General features: G+C 50.0%; 1 protein-coding gene and 1 pseudogene across 1 annotated transcript; both read right to left on the bottom strand.

Moving 5' to 3' along the window:
* Window positions 1-203: 203 nt before the first annotated feature.
* Window positions 204-2979, bottom strand: LOC114828162 (uncharacterized protein K02A2.6-like; annotated as a pseudogene).
* Window positions 2980-6774: 3795 nt separating this feature from the next.
* On the bottom strand, window positions 6775-10304 carry LOC100904270 (uncharacterized). Its single transcript, XM_003742138.1, has 5 exons — window positions 9996-10304; window positions 9746-9878; window positions 7428-8848; window positions 7213-7314; window positions 6775-7017 (listed from the first exon to the last, which is right to left on the bottom strand). Exons 1-5 carry the CDS (start codon window positions 10302-10304, stop codon window positions 6775-6777), a joined length of 2208 nt encoding a protein of 735 aa, XP_003742186.1.
* Between the last annotated feature and the right edge of the window lie 2675 nt (window positions 10305-12979).

Genomic DNA, 12979 nt, shown 5'->3' with positions numbered 1-12979 from the left:
GGGGTTTTCCTGGCGGTATGAGTTGCGGGAGCCGGGATTCGAGCTTCCGGGTCGGTGGTGCGTGTTGCTCTCAGATGGCTCATGTTTCTTCGGTACATCCCACCGTTTGTTAAGTCCTTCACTTCGTAAGACCGTGGCACGTTCAACACTTTTACAACGATTCCCGGCGTCCAATTTTTTGTCTTCGGGTCTAAGATTCTCACTTTCTCATCGGCTCTCAGAGGGCTGCGGTCGTGTGCTGTACGATCATACTCTTTCTTTTGCTGTTTTCGAATTTTTTGGAGCTCTTTTCGGACGACCTCTGGTTTCACGACGCGTGGTTGTAGCTGCGACTTGAGTGTTGGTACCAGAGTTCGCGGTTGCCGCGACATTAGGCGCTGACACGGCGATTTCAAGAGTTCTGTTCTCGGGGTCGACCTGACCTCGAGCAGAGCGTTGTAGAAATCTGGAGTTCCGTATTTGACCTTTTTTAAGAGTCTTTTTGCCTCCTGCACAGCCCTCTCGGCCATAGAGTTGCTTTGAGCGTAGAGCGGGCTGCTGGTCCTATGTGAAATGTCGAACCTGCGAAAAAGTTTCTGCAGGTCGTCATTTACGTACTGCGTCGCGTTGTCTGACCGGAACACCTCGGGGTAGCCGTGTCTCTGGAATACTTCCCACAATGCTTTTATGACGGCGCTCGCCGACATGCTCGGCAGACGCGTGATTTCCCAGAAAAAACTGTAGTGGTCAACAATGACCTGATAGTTTTCTCCCTCGTGGTGCAAGATGTCCGCGCTTACGATTTGCCACGGGTATGTCGGGATCTTACTCGAGATGAGGGGTTCTTTGGGAATCCGGTGATGATCGCGTTGGCAACCCTCGCAGTTTTGTACTCGTATTTCAATGTCTCGGTGGATAGTGGGCCAGTATATGGAGCCCTGACTTCTTCTCTGCATGCTCTGCGCATTTCGATGTGATGCATGGAGCTGATCGAGGACCTCTGCTCGTCGGTTGGCAGGTACGATGATTCGCCCGGTTCGCAACACGAGACCCTTGTAAACATGGATCTCGTCTCTGTATGGCCAAAATCGCCATATCTTCTCAGGCACCTCCTTCTTATCATTTGGCCAGCCACGTTGATACATGTTCTTGAGCTCGGTTAGCTCAGGATCATTATCGGTGTCGTTCACGTATTCCGCCAACCTTTCGTCAGATATTGCTATGGATGCCACTGCCTTCATATTTGCACTGTCCACCGTTTCTTTGTTGTTCCGTATTCTGGACAGGAAATCCGCCACGGGGATCTTTTTTCCTGGTTTGTACTTGACCCTCAGACCGTACTTCTGCAATGATAGCCAGTACGGCTGAAGACTGAAAGGAACCTTCTCGAAAGCCTTTGTGAATATGCTCTCAAGAGGCTTGTGGTCCGTCTCTACCGTGATGTCCGTGTGGCCGAAAATGTAGTAGTGGTACTTCGAGCATCCGTTAGCGATCGCTATCATTTCCTTCTCGATCTGCGGGAGCTTCTGTTGCGCCGCTGAGAGCGCCCTGCTGTTGTAGGCGACCGGCCTACCGTCCTGGAGCAAAACTGCTCCCACAGCAAATTCAGAAGCATCTACGCTCAGCACCACCGGTTGGCTAGGATCGAAAAAACGCAGCACCGGTGCCCTCGTCAAGCTTTCTTTCAAGACCTCGAACGCTTTTGTTGCTCACTTGTCCACAGGAACTCCACATCGTCCTTTACCAGATCTCTGAGAGGTCTTTGTCTTTTCGGACATGTTTTCGATGAAACCTCCAACGAAATTGACAACGCCAAGAAAACGTTGAAGCTCTTTCTTATCACTCGGTGTCTCGAAGGCCTGGATATGCTCGATTCTGTCAGGGTCTATTCGGAATCCATTTCTGCTAACAATGTGCCCGAGATACCTCACCGACGTCTTGTTGAAATGACATTTACTCGGGTTGAGGACAAGACCGATTTCTCGGCATCGCTGCAGCACTCCCTCAACCCGTTCCTGTTGCTGTTCCTTTGTCTCACCCCAGATTATTATGTCATCGATGTAAGGGATCACGCCGTCCATGTCGCCGAAGGTCTCGTCCGTGACTCTCTGAAATTCGTCGCTTGCTGTCGTTATTCCGTAGGGAACCTTCAGAAATCTATACCGGCCGAACGGGGTGATGAATGTGCACAGATATGATGAAGCCGTCTCCAGCTTGAGCTGCCAGAAGCTTTCATCTGCATCGAGCGTCGTGAAATATGCAGCCTTAGCCATCTTACATTGGATCTGCTCCAGCCGCTTTGTGGGGTGTGGCCCACGCTGGAGCGCCTTGTTGAGATGCTGGGGGTCGAGACAAAGTCTGATCCGGCCGTGAGCCTTCGGAACCACCACAATATTGCTGACAAACTCCGTCGGCGTGTTCACTTTTGCAACGACCCCGTTCTTGATCATTCTCGCGATTTCTTCTTTCACGGCCTTCTCCTGCGAGACTGGAATTTTTCTGCACGGATTCACCACCGGGACGTAGTTTTCCTTTAACTTCAACTTCACCTCAGCTCCTCTTATCGTGCCGGGCCCTCTGAACACTTCGGGAAAGCGTTCCATCCACCTGGTTTTGTCTTTATCCTCACTTACTGCTCGGGACTCGTCGGATCAGACCCAGTGCTTCGGCTGTGTCGCCGCTGATGGTCGGCAGCAGACTCGAAGTCACCACAAAGAATTTTTCCACCAATTCCTGTGACTTGTACGCGATTGGAAGGTGAACACACTCGGTCGTCATGTGCTCGTCGTTAAAGTAGGAGATTAGTTTGGTCTTCGAACTGTGCAACTTCGCCGATCTGTTCGTTTTGAGAAGCTCGTCGACGAGACACTTGGGCAACAAACAACATTCCGCCCCCGTATCTATTGCCACGACAACTCTTTCACCTCCTATCCTGACTATCTCCTTCCACTTCGAATGTGCAGACCTCGATAGCTGCTTGATTGTTTCGTGTAGCGGCATTCTCTTTAGCGGCGCCGTCGACAGCTCCGACCGGTCGGCTGCGAATCGCATTCACGGAGAATGTTCGTCGTCCGACGACTCCCGACACAGTCTCTACTTTCATCGCTTCCCTGTTCGCTGCTGTACCATGTACACCCTCTTTCTTCTGTTGACACCTGCATTCCGGCAATGTCTCGCGATATGATTTGGCAGGCCGCAACTGTAACACGCGTTCGATTTACGCTGATCGTCGCCATTTTTGTTTGTTTTGCGCCTCCGCTCGCCTCCTTCTCTCCGGTCGGCGTCCTCTCTCGCACCCCGCCGCTGCGGTTTGAAAACGCCGGCGATTTTAGCTTCTTCCGGGGTTTCTTTTCTCATTTTTGCTTGTCCCTTTGAGCTCGCTTCTGCCGCTTGACATTTCTCCATCACCGCGTCTAGGTTCGCGTCTTTCGTGAGGAGCGATCGCTGTAGGTTCTTGTCAAGGATTCCGATGATTATCCGGCTTCGGATGAGACGATCAACAATGTTCTCGGTCCGGTCCTCAAAGTTGCATACCATTGCCGCTCTGCTCACCCGTCCGAGATACTTGTCGAATTGCTCACCTTCCGCCTGATTCATTTCGGAACACCAGAACTGAAAATCTTTGAGCGTCTTCGAAGACTTTTTCGAACACTTGTCATCGATTTTCTCGAGAATTTGTTGCTTCGTCAGCGACTTCACGTCCACGCCTTGACCTTTGAGCAGTTTTCTAGCCTCGATTCCTAAGCATGAGAGGAATGTCGCTTTTTGTAGCGTCGGTGTTTGAGATGTCACCTGCGTCACCGTTTCGAATATCTCGTATTCTTGCTTAAAATCGTCCCAATCGGTGCTTATGTCGACTCCATCGACGACGAACGGTGGCGGCGGTGAAACGTTGAACACCGGCGTTGATATCGTTGCGACGGATGTCATCGCCGCAGAAGTCGATGCGGCCGCCGCTGCTCCTGTTGGGGCCGTCATTTTCACTTTTTAAGCCACTTCTGATGACACCATGCAGATGATGACGCGGATACTTGAGTTCGTTACCGGAACTGGGGTTTATTATTGTTTCCACAATTGGGCGCGAAGCCAGATGGCGCTGTCAGGATGGCGCTAGATATGAATCCTACACGAGCTTTCCATGATAGTCTCGTACTTCCAAGTTTGAAATACTTAGTCGACTTACTTGTTTCTCACCAAGTTGGATGGTAGAACAGATCGTCGCTGATAACGTATTCACTTTTCGGGTACACAAAAGATAGTAATGACAGCTCCAGAGCATCAGACTATGCCCAGTAAACTTTATTGAAGCGGAACGCGTAATATATACGTACACTGAAGTAAGAGAAAGGGAAGCAAGACTGCGTAGGAGTCTAGCTAAGCGTAGTGACAACGAACACGGGAAAGACAGATTTCAACACTTTCTTGTGGGTTCCAATCGAACTTACGTGCATGGAGCGCCAAACGGTCAGAATCTTTCGAAGAAAGGCTTTTTACCATGGAAAATTTCGTAAGCTGATTGATTTGTGACAGAGTTGATTGTCACGGCATTAAAGACATTTGCACTATAGCTAATTGCTTCTGGCACAGGGACTTGGGTAGTTTGGAGTCTATGAGGATGGTTCTTGCTAATTCCACTAGAGTTCGATTACTTCGTTCTGCCATACCATTCTGAGCCGGAGTCCTTGGGTTTGAGGCTGTATGATCCGCTCCGAGGTCAGTAATAATTTTGGTAACAGTGGCGTTGAAGTACTCACTACCATTGTTCGTGTGTAACCGGTCGATGTCATAATTACGGAACCATCGAGTGTATTGTCTGATGGCTCTTGCTGTTTGCTCCTCTGTTTTGAGGAAGTACACTCGTCGGAAACGACTGAAGTCCTCTGTCAGGCACATGAAATGATTGAACCTCGTTAGAGAGCGTTGTGCGGGTGAGCACAAGTCGCCCTGGATGTATCCTGGTCTTTTGGCTCTGCAATCTGTGGGTTTGGTTCGGTAGGTGCTCCGATGCTGTTTTCCTTGTTGACATAATTCACAGTTGAAGAAGTCGTCCTCATACTCGATTCCCTCACGGTCCAGGGTTTCCTTGATTTTCCGTTTATTTGAGTGCGCTAAAGCGTCGTGAGCCTTGAAACCTTGTAACCATTTTCTGTCAATTTGGTAACAGAGATGAGGTTTGTATTCATTTTCGGAACATCGAGAGCGTCACAAAGCTTGATGTTCACGGACTTGTTTTCTCAGCAGACAGTCAGCAAGGCGTCACCAAACCCTTGTGCCGTAAGGGTACTGTTGATGCCAAGCTTCACTTCTCGAGATGTCGTCGCAGAGTTCAGTTCCGTGAAGAAGCTCTGGTCGTTGAGCACGTGATGAGAGCTGCCGGAGTCGACAACAAATTGCACCTGTGAGGTTTTCGCTTGGGTTTTTCGCGGAGGACTCTTTTGTTGCAGTACCTTGAGGAATGTCCCTCTCCATTACATGTCCAATAGCGTAACTCCGTGGTGCGGGAGTAAGACTGCATTTTTCGCAAGTTTGTATCCTGTCGTTTTTATTGCTGCCTCATAGGTCGTCGACTTCGTATGGTCAGATTTGTCCTTGCCATGAGCACTGTTACATCGTTAATGTCGCCGCTCTTGTTTTTCAGACGAGCGGATGAGGCTGAGCAGATTTTCCAGAGTCTTGTCATCTGGGGATCTAGTAGTCCAAGCTTGTTTGAACTATGACCACGAGTTCGGTAGGGCCCTCACCATCTTGGATATGAGGACCTGTTGGTACAGTACCAGTCCAACTTCGACGAGACCGAACGTGGTCCTCTAGTACCGGAGCATGTTCTCGGTTACAGCCTGGGACTCACTGTACTCGTAGCTAAGTAAGCCACATATCGAGAGCCTGTTCCTTGAAAATTCCATCGTTGCGGGTTGAGTGCTTCTTAAAATTTTTCAACATGGTTACAGCACTCACGGTTTCGGATTCTCCGTAGAACTGCTCGAGGATGACGTTTGGATGAACGATGTTTGAGAAGACGGTCCTGGCATTGCGATCTCCGGTATCACACTTATTGTTAGTAAGTATATAGATCCTTGTCCGGCTTGATCTCTTTGTTCACTACCTGCCATGCGTAGTTCTCAGCTTGGAGGAGTCCGGGAGCCAATGTTTTCCGAGTGAGGTAGTTCTTGCTATCCGTCCGGAGGACCATGGCAGGGTTGAAGCGGATCTTCGGAGTATCGCTTCCATCGAAGTATAGCGTGATCGCGGTGTCGCGCTGCATCACCCAAGCGCGTTGGAGACCTCTTGACTCACCTCGGCGATTTAAACTATTGTGTGGAGTTTCCTGTAGAGTTCACTCGTGCTGATAACGAATGTCGGGATTCCGTGAGGAGTCTCAGCGGTGGCTCCCTGAGAGAGTACTCAGTCGGTAGGAGTCCACGGTCCAGAGTCCAGAGTTTATTCGGCACAGGGTTCAGATGATCTCCGAAGGTCGAGGTCTCGTAGAGCAGATGCTCTCAGGAATGAGGACGCAGGGTTGCGTGTGGCAGAAGAGTTTCTGTGTCTGATGTTTATTTAGACGGCATCTTCGATCCCTGTTTCATGAACTTCCGAGGACGCGATTACCTCGTCCATGCCAGAGTTCTGCGCATCGCTTCTCGTCTCTTCGATGAGCCTGGATAAGGCATCCGCTTGACCGAATTCCGACGTACGAATATACTCGATGTCGAAATCATAACGTACGAGCCGTAAAGCCAAGCGGTGCAATCTTGCCGCGGTGCGCTCACTCAGCCCCTTGGTTTGCGGCGTGCGGAATTATGCCAAGAGCGGGCGATGATCCGTTTGGAGGATGAAGTGTCGGCCCCAAACGAACTTCTCCAAGCGCTCGACTGTGTAGACCAACGCTGGCGCCTCCTTCTCTATTCGGCTGTAATTGCGCTGTGTTGAAGTCAAGGACTTCGAGGCGTGGAAGACTGCTCTCTCGACACCATCAGGATAACGCTGTAGCAACACTCCTCCGATTCCGGTGTTGCAGGCGTCAGCGGCTTCGATTAGACCCTGTCGGGGACCGTAATGCGCTTAAAGTAGAGGACCTGACAGTAAATTCTTGACATCATCGAGGGCCTTTTCATGCGCGGCGGACTATTTGAAGATCGATGACTTCGAGAGTAGAGCTTCGGAAACTGCTTTGTAACGATGAAGTTGGTCGACGAATTCGCCGTAATAATTGATTAGGCCAAGAAGCGAACGAACCTCTGAGACGTTTCCCGGGCGACGCAAGTTCTGTATCGCGGAGATCTTCTGCGGGTCAGCCTTGATACCTTGTTCATTGACGATAACACCCAAATACTCGACCTCACGAGAATTGAAGAGACACTTTGCTAAACCGAGACGGAATCCCCGGTCTTGGAGCCTAGCGAGGACGCAACCCTGACGGAGATCGTGCTCTTGCTGTTTGCGCCCATAACCAGGATATCATCCAAGTACACAAGCGTGCCATCCAAACCTGTGAGAGCCTGGTCCATGGCGCGTTGGAAGACCGCCGGAGCGGTTTTGAGCCCGGATACCAGACGGTTGTATTGGAACAGCCCCCTGTGAGTATTGATGGTCGTGAGGGCACGACTGGGTGCTTCCAATTCGAGCTGAAGGTAAGCATCGTATGAGTCCAACTGGGTGGAAACCCTGTTCCCAGAGAATTTGGTCATCATCTCTTCCATATTTGGAATCGGTTGTGAGACATCTTGGAGTGCGTCGTTCAGACCCGTGGAATAATCTGCGCATACTCGGATCTTCCCGTTCGCTTTCCGAGCCACAACGATGGGACAAGCCCAGGACGAGGATTCGACTGCTGACAGCACACCCAGGTCCAACAGCCGATCCAGCTCTTTGTCTACAGCGTCCCGGAAGGCAGCAGCAATCGGACGGGCTCGTAGATGTACAGGTCTTGACTCTTCTTTAAGATCCAGCCGCACTCGAACTTTGGAACGAAGACCTAGTCCTTCCTTGAACACATCGGGATACCGAGACCTCCACTTACTCGAGTCATTGGACCCCTCCACGGTTGAGCAAATCTCAAGTGACTGGTTAGGAACGAGGAGACCCAATTGGAAGATCGGACGGCAACCCAACAAAGCCGCCTCCCTCCTTCGGAGAACGATCACCCGATCCGAGACGACGAAGTCGGAATCTTCCGAGAGCTTGTAATCGGCCGTGAAGAAACCTGAAATGTCCAGACCTTCACCATTCGCAGCTGTGCGCTTGGATATCATCGGAAGGAGCCTGGGCGAGCCGATCTTTCCCCTTAAAGCTTTGCCAATCACGGATAAATCTGCTCCAGTATCGACACGGAGTCTGACCGTTACTCCGTTCAAGAAGACGGAGACGATAGCGCGACTGCGATCTGAGTCGGACACCTCGCTGACGTCTACAGTACCGGGGTTAATCGCGTCGGAAGACTGTTTCTCGAGGAAGTTGCTACACACCTTCTTCAAATGCCCCTTCTTGTGACAGAAGAAACAAGTAGCTCCGGAGAAACGGCACGAGCGACGATTGTGCGATCCGCCGCAACCCGAACAGGTCGTAGTCGTTGCCGCATATTGCTTCTTAGTCGCGGACTGACCAGATGGCTTCGAATAGAGCCGTTTCTGGCGATCAGCGAGCTGTACTTTATTCACAGCGGCAGAACTTTCCACGACGGAGTCCGAGGGATCAATCGTTGAGTCGCGAGTACGCTTGTCGTAGCTTACTACCACCTCTCGCAGCTGCGTGACCGTGAGCTGGGGCTTATCGTCAACAGCTTTCAGCATAACACTGCGGAGACCCTTGAAAGCAGAGCCGGACGCATAGTTGATGGCCAGAAATATTTTGAACATCTCTACTGTCATCGAACCTGTAAAAGATACTGGTTTCCTAAGATCAGTGACTACCCCGCGGATCGATGACTAGGAAAAGACGTTGTTTATTTACGGTCACAGCGGTACGTCATGTGCTGGCTCGCGAAGGTTTAAGAAATATGCATCAACATTTCTCTTTCCAAGATGAGAGTATTTCTCAGATTATTACTGTAATTATCTCTTGACAATGATTTGGCTGCCGTCACATTATTTCGTTCGCGAGTTTTGCTGCTACACTCCTCTTAATGTTCCCGCCGTCGTCAATCAGCTCGCTTGAACTATCGCAAAGCTGACCGACCTCGAGATCTGGAGTTCCCTCTTCCGTTCTCTACTACTATGACAATTTCAACCTTAAAACGTCCTCCTTCCACCCTACATGCTTTGGTATCAGTATCGGAGTCGTTCCGGTGCTCTTTTCGCCCTCGAACTTCCTCTTAGCTCGATCGAATTTGGGGCATGATTCGGAATGTTTGCGTGGTTGAGTTTTGCGGGGCGAAGAGTTGATTTCGCTGACCTAGCCGGTAGGTTGCTCCGTGCTTGCGCGTTCTCCGTTTCTGCTGGTGTCCGGGGCTCTGTCCTCTCGGGGGCGACGCGTTCTTTTCTCAGCCTGAGATGGAGACGGTTCCTTCTCGTTATCGTTCCGTCTGCCAGTTTGACGTTGTATGATCTCGGGCCAACTTGTTCATCGCAGACAGATTGCCCGCTTCCAGGTTCCATGTCTTTCCAAGGGCTGAATGTGAACTATGTTCCCTCTGGAGAGACGCTCCAGAGGTCGTGCTCCCTTATCGTAGTATTTCTTCATATTGGCTTTTTTGAGATCGTATTTCCGTCCACTACTGACGGAAGTTTCGATCGTAGATCTCGGCCAAGGAACTTCTGAGCTCGGCTCACACCCTCCGGGTGTGAAACGTTCCGCGTTTCTAGGAAACCATATTCGTAATCCTCTTCGCTTTTTGTGCATTTTTTCAGAAGCCTTTCAGCTATTTTCACGGCTGCTTCTGCCTTGCCGTTCCCTTGAGCGAGATACTACAAGAGGTCATGAAGTTTTTGAATTCTTCCGAGGCGAATTGGGGCCCCTTATCGCTGTGTAACTTCCACAGGGATCCCGTACCGCGAGAAGTGTCTCTTCGACGCCTGTATGACCTTCTTGGTTGAAGCTGTTTCGCCTAGGTTGTCTACTTCGAAGAAGTCAGAGAACACGTCAACCGTGACCAGGTATCGAAGTTTCCGAAGCTCGAACAGGTCTCGGAATACCACCCGGAATGGGTAGGTGGCGGAGGTTGTTTCGATCATGGGCTGTTTTCTTTGCTTGCTTCTGAACGATAAGCATGCTTCGCAGTTGTTGCAGAAGTCTCCGAGTTGTTGTTTCAAACCGGGCCAGAATATGCAGTCACGTGCCCTCCTCCAGAGCAAACGATCTCCGTGGTAACTAGAGTGACTGATCTTGAGCATCTCTCGTCTCAGGCTCTTCGGAATGAAGACGGCGGGGCCTCTGTGAATCAAATTTCCTGAAAAAAAAATCCTGTGCGCGCCCCTGTCGCGACCTTATACTCGTTTATTCCCATTGCCCATTTTCCAACTGCGGTCTGAGTTCTTTCGAACTCACAAGGGACGTACCAGAACTGCCCCCTCGCGATTTCGACGAGATAGTGCGGGATTTGAAGGTCGACTCGAGTCTAGAAAAACGCCATATGTCCTTGCGGCAGGTGGGCCCTTTTGACCGAATAACTCGACCACCTTCATTTTGGGTTTTCCATTGGAAATAGCCTATTTTCCATAGATTTTCTCTGTAAGCTGCCTCAAAACTCAAACCGCTGTCATGGAAGCTGTATGAATGAGCTCGCTCAGAAGTGTGACCTAGAGCCGCGACCTAGGCTTCTCGACAAATCTTACGTCAAACGCTTCAGAGAGTACAAAGAGCAGATGGGAACTCAACGAGGACGCTTCCTCGAGGTGTCGAAATACTGCAAGGAGATGTTCGACTCCGCACGGGCGAATGGGTGTATCGTTCACGACCGCACAATTAGGATGTGGGCTTTGCAAAAAGCCAGGGATCTCAGATTGACCCTATTCACAGCCTCCCATAGTTGGATAGCAAGATGGAAAGCTACCAATCGAGTCTCAACGCGGAAGATCGTCAAGTTCATCACCTACAAGCATCAGAGAGAGCGGAAAGAGATCGAAAACGAAGCACTGGCTCTCATCTTGGCTCACGTCGATGAGATACACGGGAAATACGATCCGGATGAGATATTTGATACGGATCAGTCTAGCTTCAGACGATGGAAGGACTTCGCCAAGAGACTCACTGAACATTGCCTTCTCTTCGACTTCAGAATCGACCAGAGGCATGACATTCTACGGTTGCATTCGTTAATATTCAATCACTTCCAGCACCCGGCCTTCCGGCCAATGTGGCTATGCGGTTGGCGACTTGGGGGCTTCGAAGTACCCGGGGTCGGGTTCCCATCTCTGTCAGAAATGTTGCTCACTTTCTCCGAGGATTGTTCCACGTCAGATTGCAAATTAGCTCCATTCATTCGATGTATTCACTGTGAGAAAGTTCTGTGCGCCCGATGTTTTTCGTGTCATATCATTGCTGTAATCTCTTCCTCACATGACCTGAATCCTCGTCGGAAGCGAATAGAGCTTCTACAAGGTTGTACGGTCTCTATAATCGTGGTTTTCGATATCGCGAAATTTCACAGAGTGAACAAACTCTGTGAACGACGAAAATGGCACCGAATTCAAATGGCGGGGCCTATCGCGGCTCTGAGCGAGCTTATCATCCAGCTTCCATGACAGCGGTTTGAGTTTTGAGGCAGCTTCAAGAAAAAATCTATGGAAATTAGGCTTGATGGAAATTACAGGTTAACTGACTTTATTTCGTATTTTCCTATCTCATGGTTCACAGCATCGAGTAGTTGAGCAAGATCGTAAATAACGACTCGCCCGTGGCGGTGCATATTTAAATTGCTCTACTCGCGTTCTATATATCGATAATTGCTTTTCACATTATCCGATGTGTAACACCGGACTGACCCTTCCCAATCATGTATATAAACAGTTTCAATAAAGACTGACTTCACTTGAGGAGTAATATCCTATAACGGTATTATTTCTTTGGTCTGTTGTGTTCCGTCCGAAAGGTGCCTACTCATCCCATCGAACTCTTCGAGTACTCATCGTCATCTCAGGAGAAACCGACCGAAATTTCCCTTCATTCGTTATCAGCACGAAATACTCTACTCTCCGAGGACGCTGAGGACCATTCGCAAGAGGACAACGTCTCCACGACTCACTCAACAACCCACAGAAATCTTCCACGTGAGTCTATCGCACAGTCGTACCTAGGAACCGAAGTATGTCCGACACCGAGGAAAACCTCTGGCCCTCGTGACCACGGGCGGAGGACTCATGGCAGGCGGAGACAACTCAGAGGGGGTTCTGCTACTGGAGGTGGTGACACCCCTGCTGGCGGAGTCACTCCGAGTGGAGGTGACGCCAAACCTGACGTACCATCCGAGTCTGAAGAGCCAAACCTGAGTGACATACGAGGAAAGACTGCAGCGATCGTGTTGAATGAAGATGGTTCGAACTACATATCCTGGAAAGCCCTGATCCCGACTACGCTGAAACTGATTCCATACGCATGGCAAGTTGTCGAAGGAACGCTAGTTGGGAACAAGAGCCCTGATCCCGAAGCTAAGAAGCAACAAGAAAAGTACAACAGAGGAAATCTCGCCGCGAAGTATGTACTCTTGAACTCGATTCACAGCAACATCGTGGTTAATCTGTTCTATGAAAATCTGGAGTACACACAGGCCGCCTCAATCTGGAAGAAACTCCAAGAGAGGTTCGGAGCGAAAACCGAATCTCAACAGTTCGTGGCCGTGAGCAATTTCCTCAGCTGGGAATACAGGAGAGATAAGTCAGTCGACGACAACATTTCAACCTTCAAGAGACTGAAATACGCACTGGACGAGTGTAATGCTGACATCAAGGAGGAGATCATTTGTATCACCCTCATCAACAAGTTACCGCCAAACTGGACATGGATTAAGGTACTGTGGCTTCCGAAACCTAAATCCGAAAAGACATTCAGCAGTCTGATCAACCTCATTCAG

Source organism: Galendromus occidentalis, unplaced genomic scaffold, assembly GCF_000255335.2.
Source record: "Galendromus occidentalis unplaced genomic scaffold, Mocc_1.1 scf7180000077285, whole genome shotgun sequence".
Classification (NCBI taxonomy): Eukaryota; Metazoa; Arthropoda; class Arachnida; order Mesostigmata; family Phytoseiidae; genus Galendromus; species Galendromus occidentalis.
Note: the sequence above shows the minus strand (reverse complement) of the source record. Positions and strands in the feature narration are given on the sequence as shown.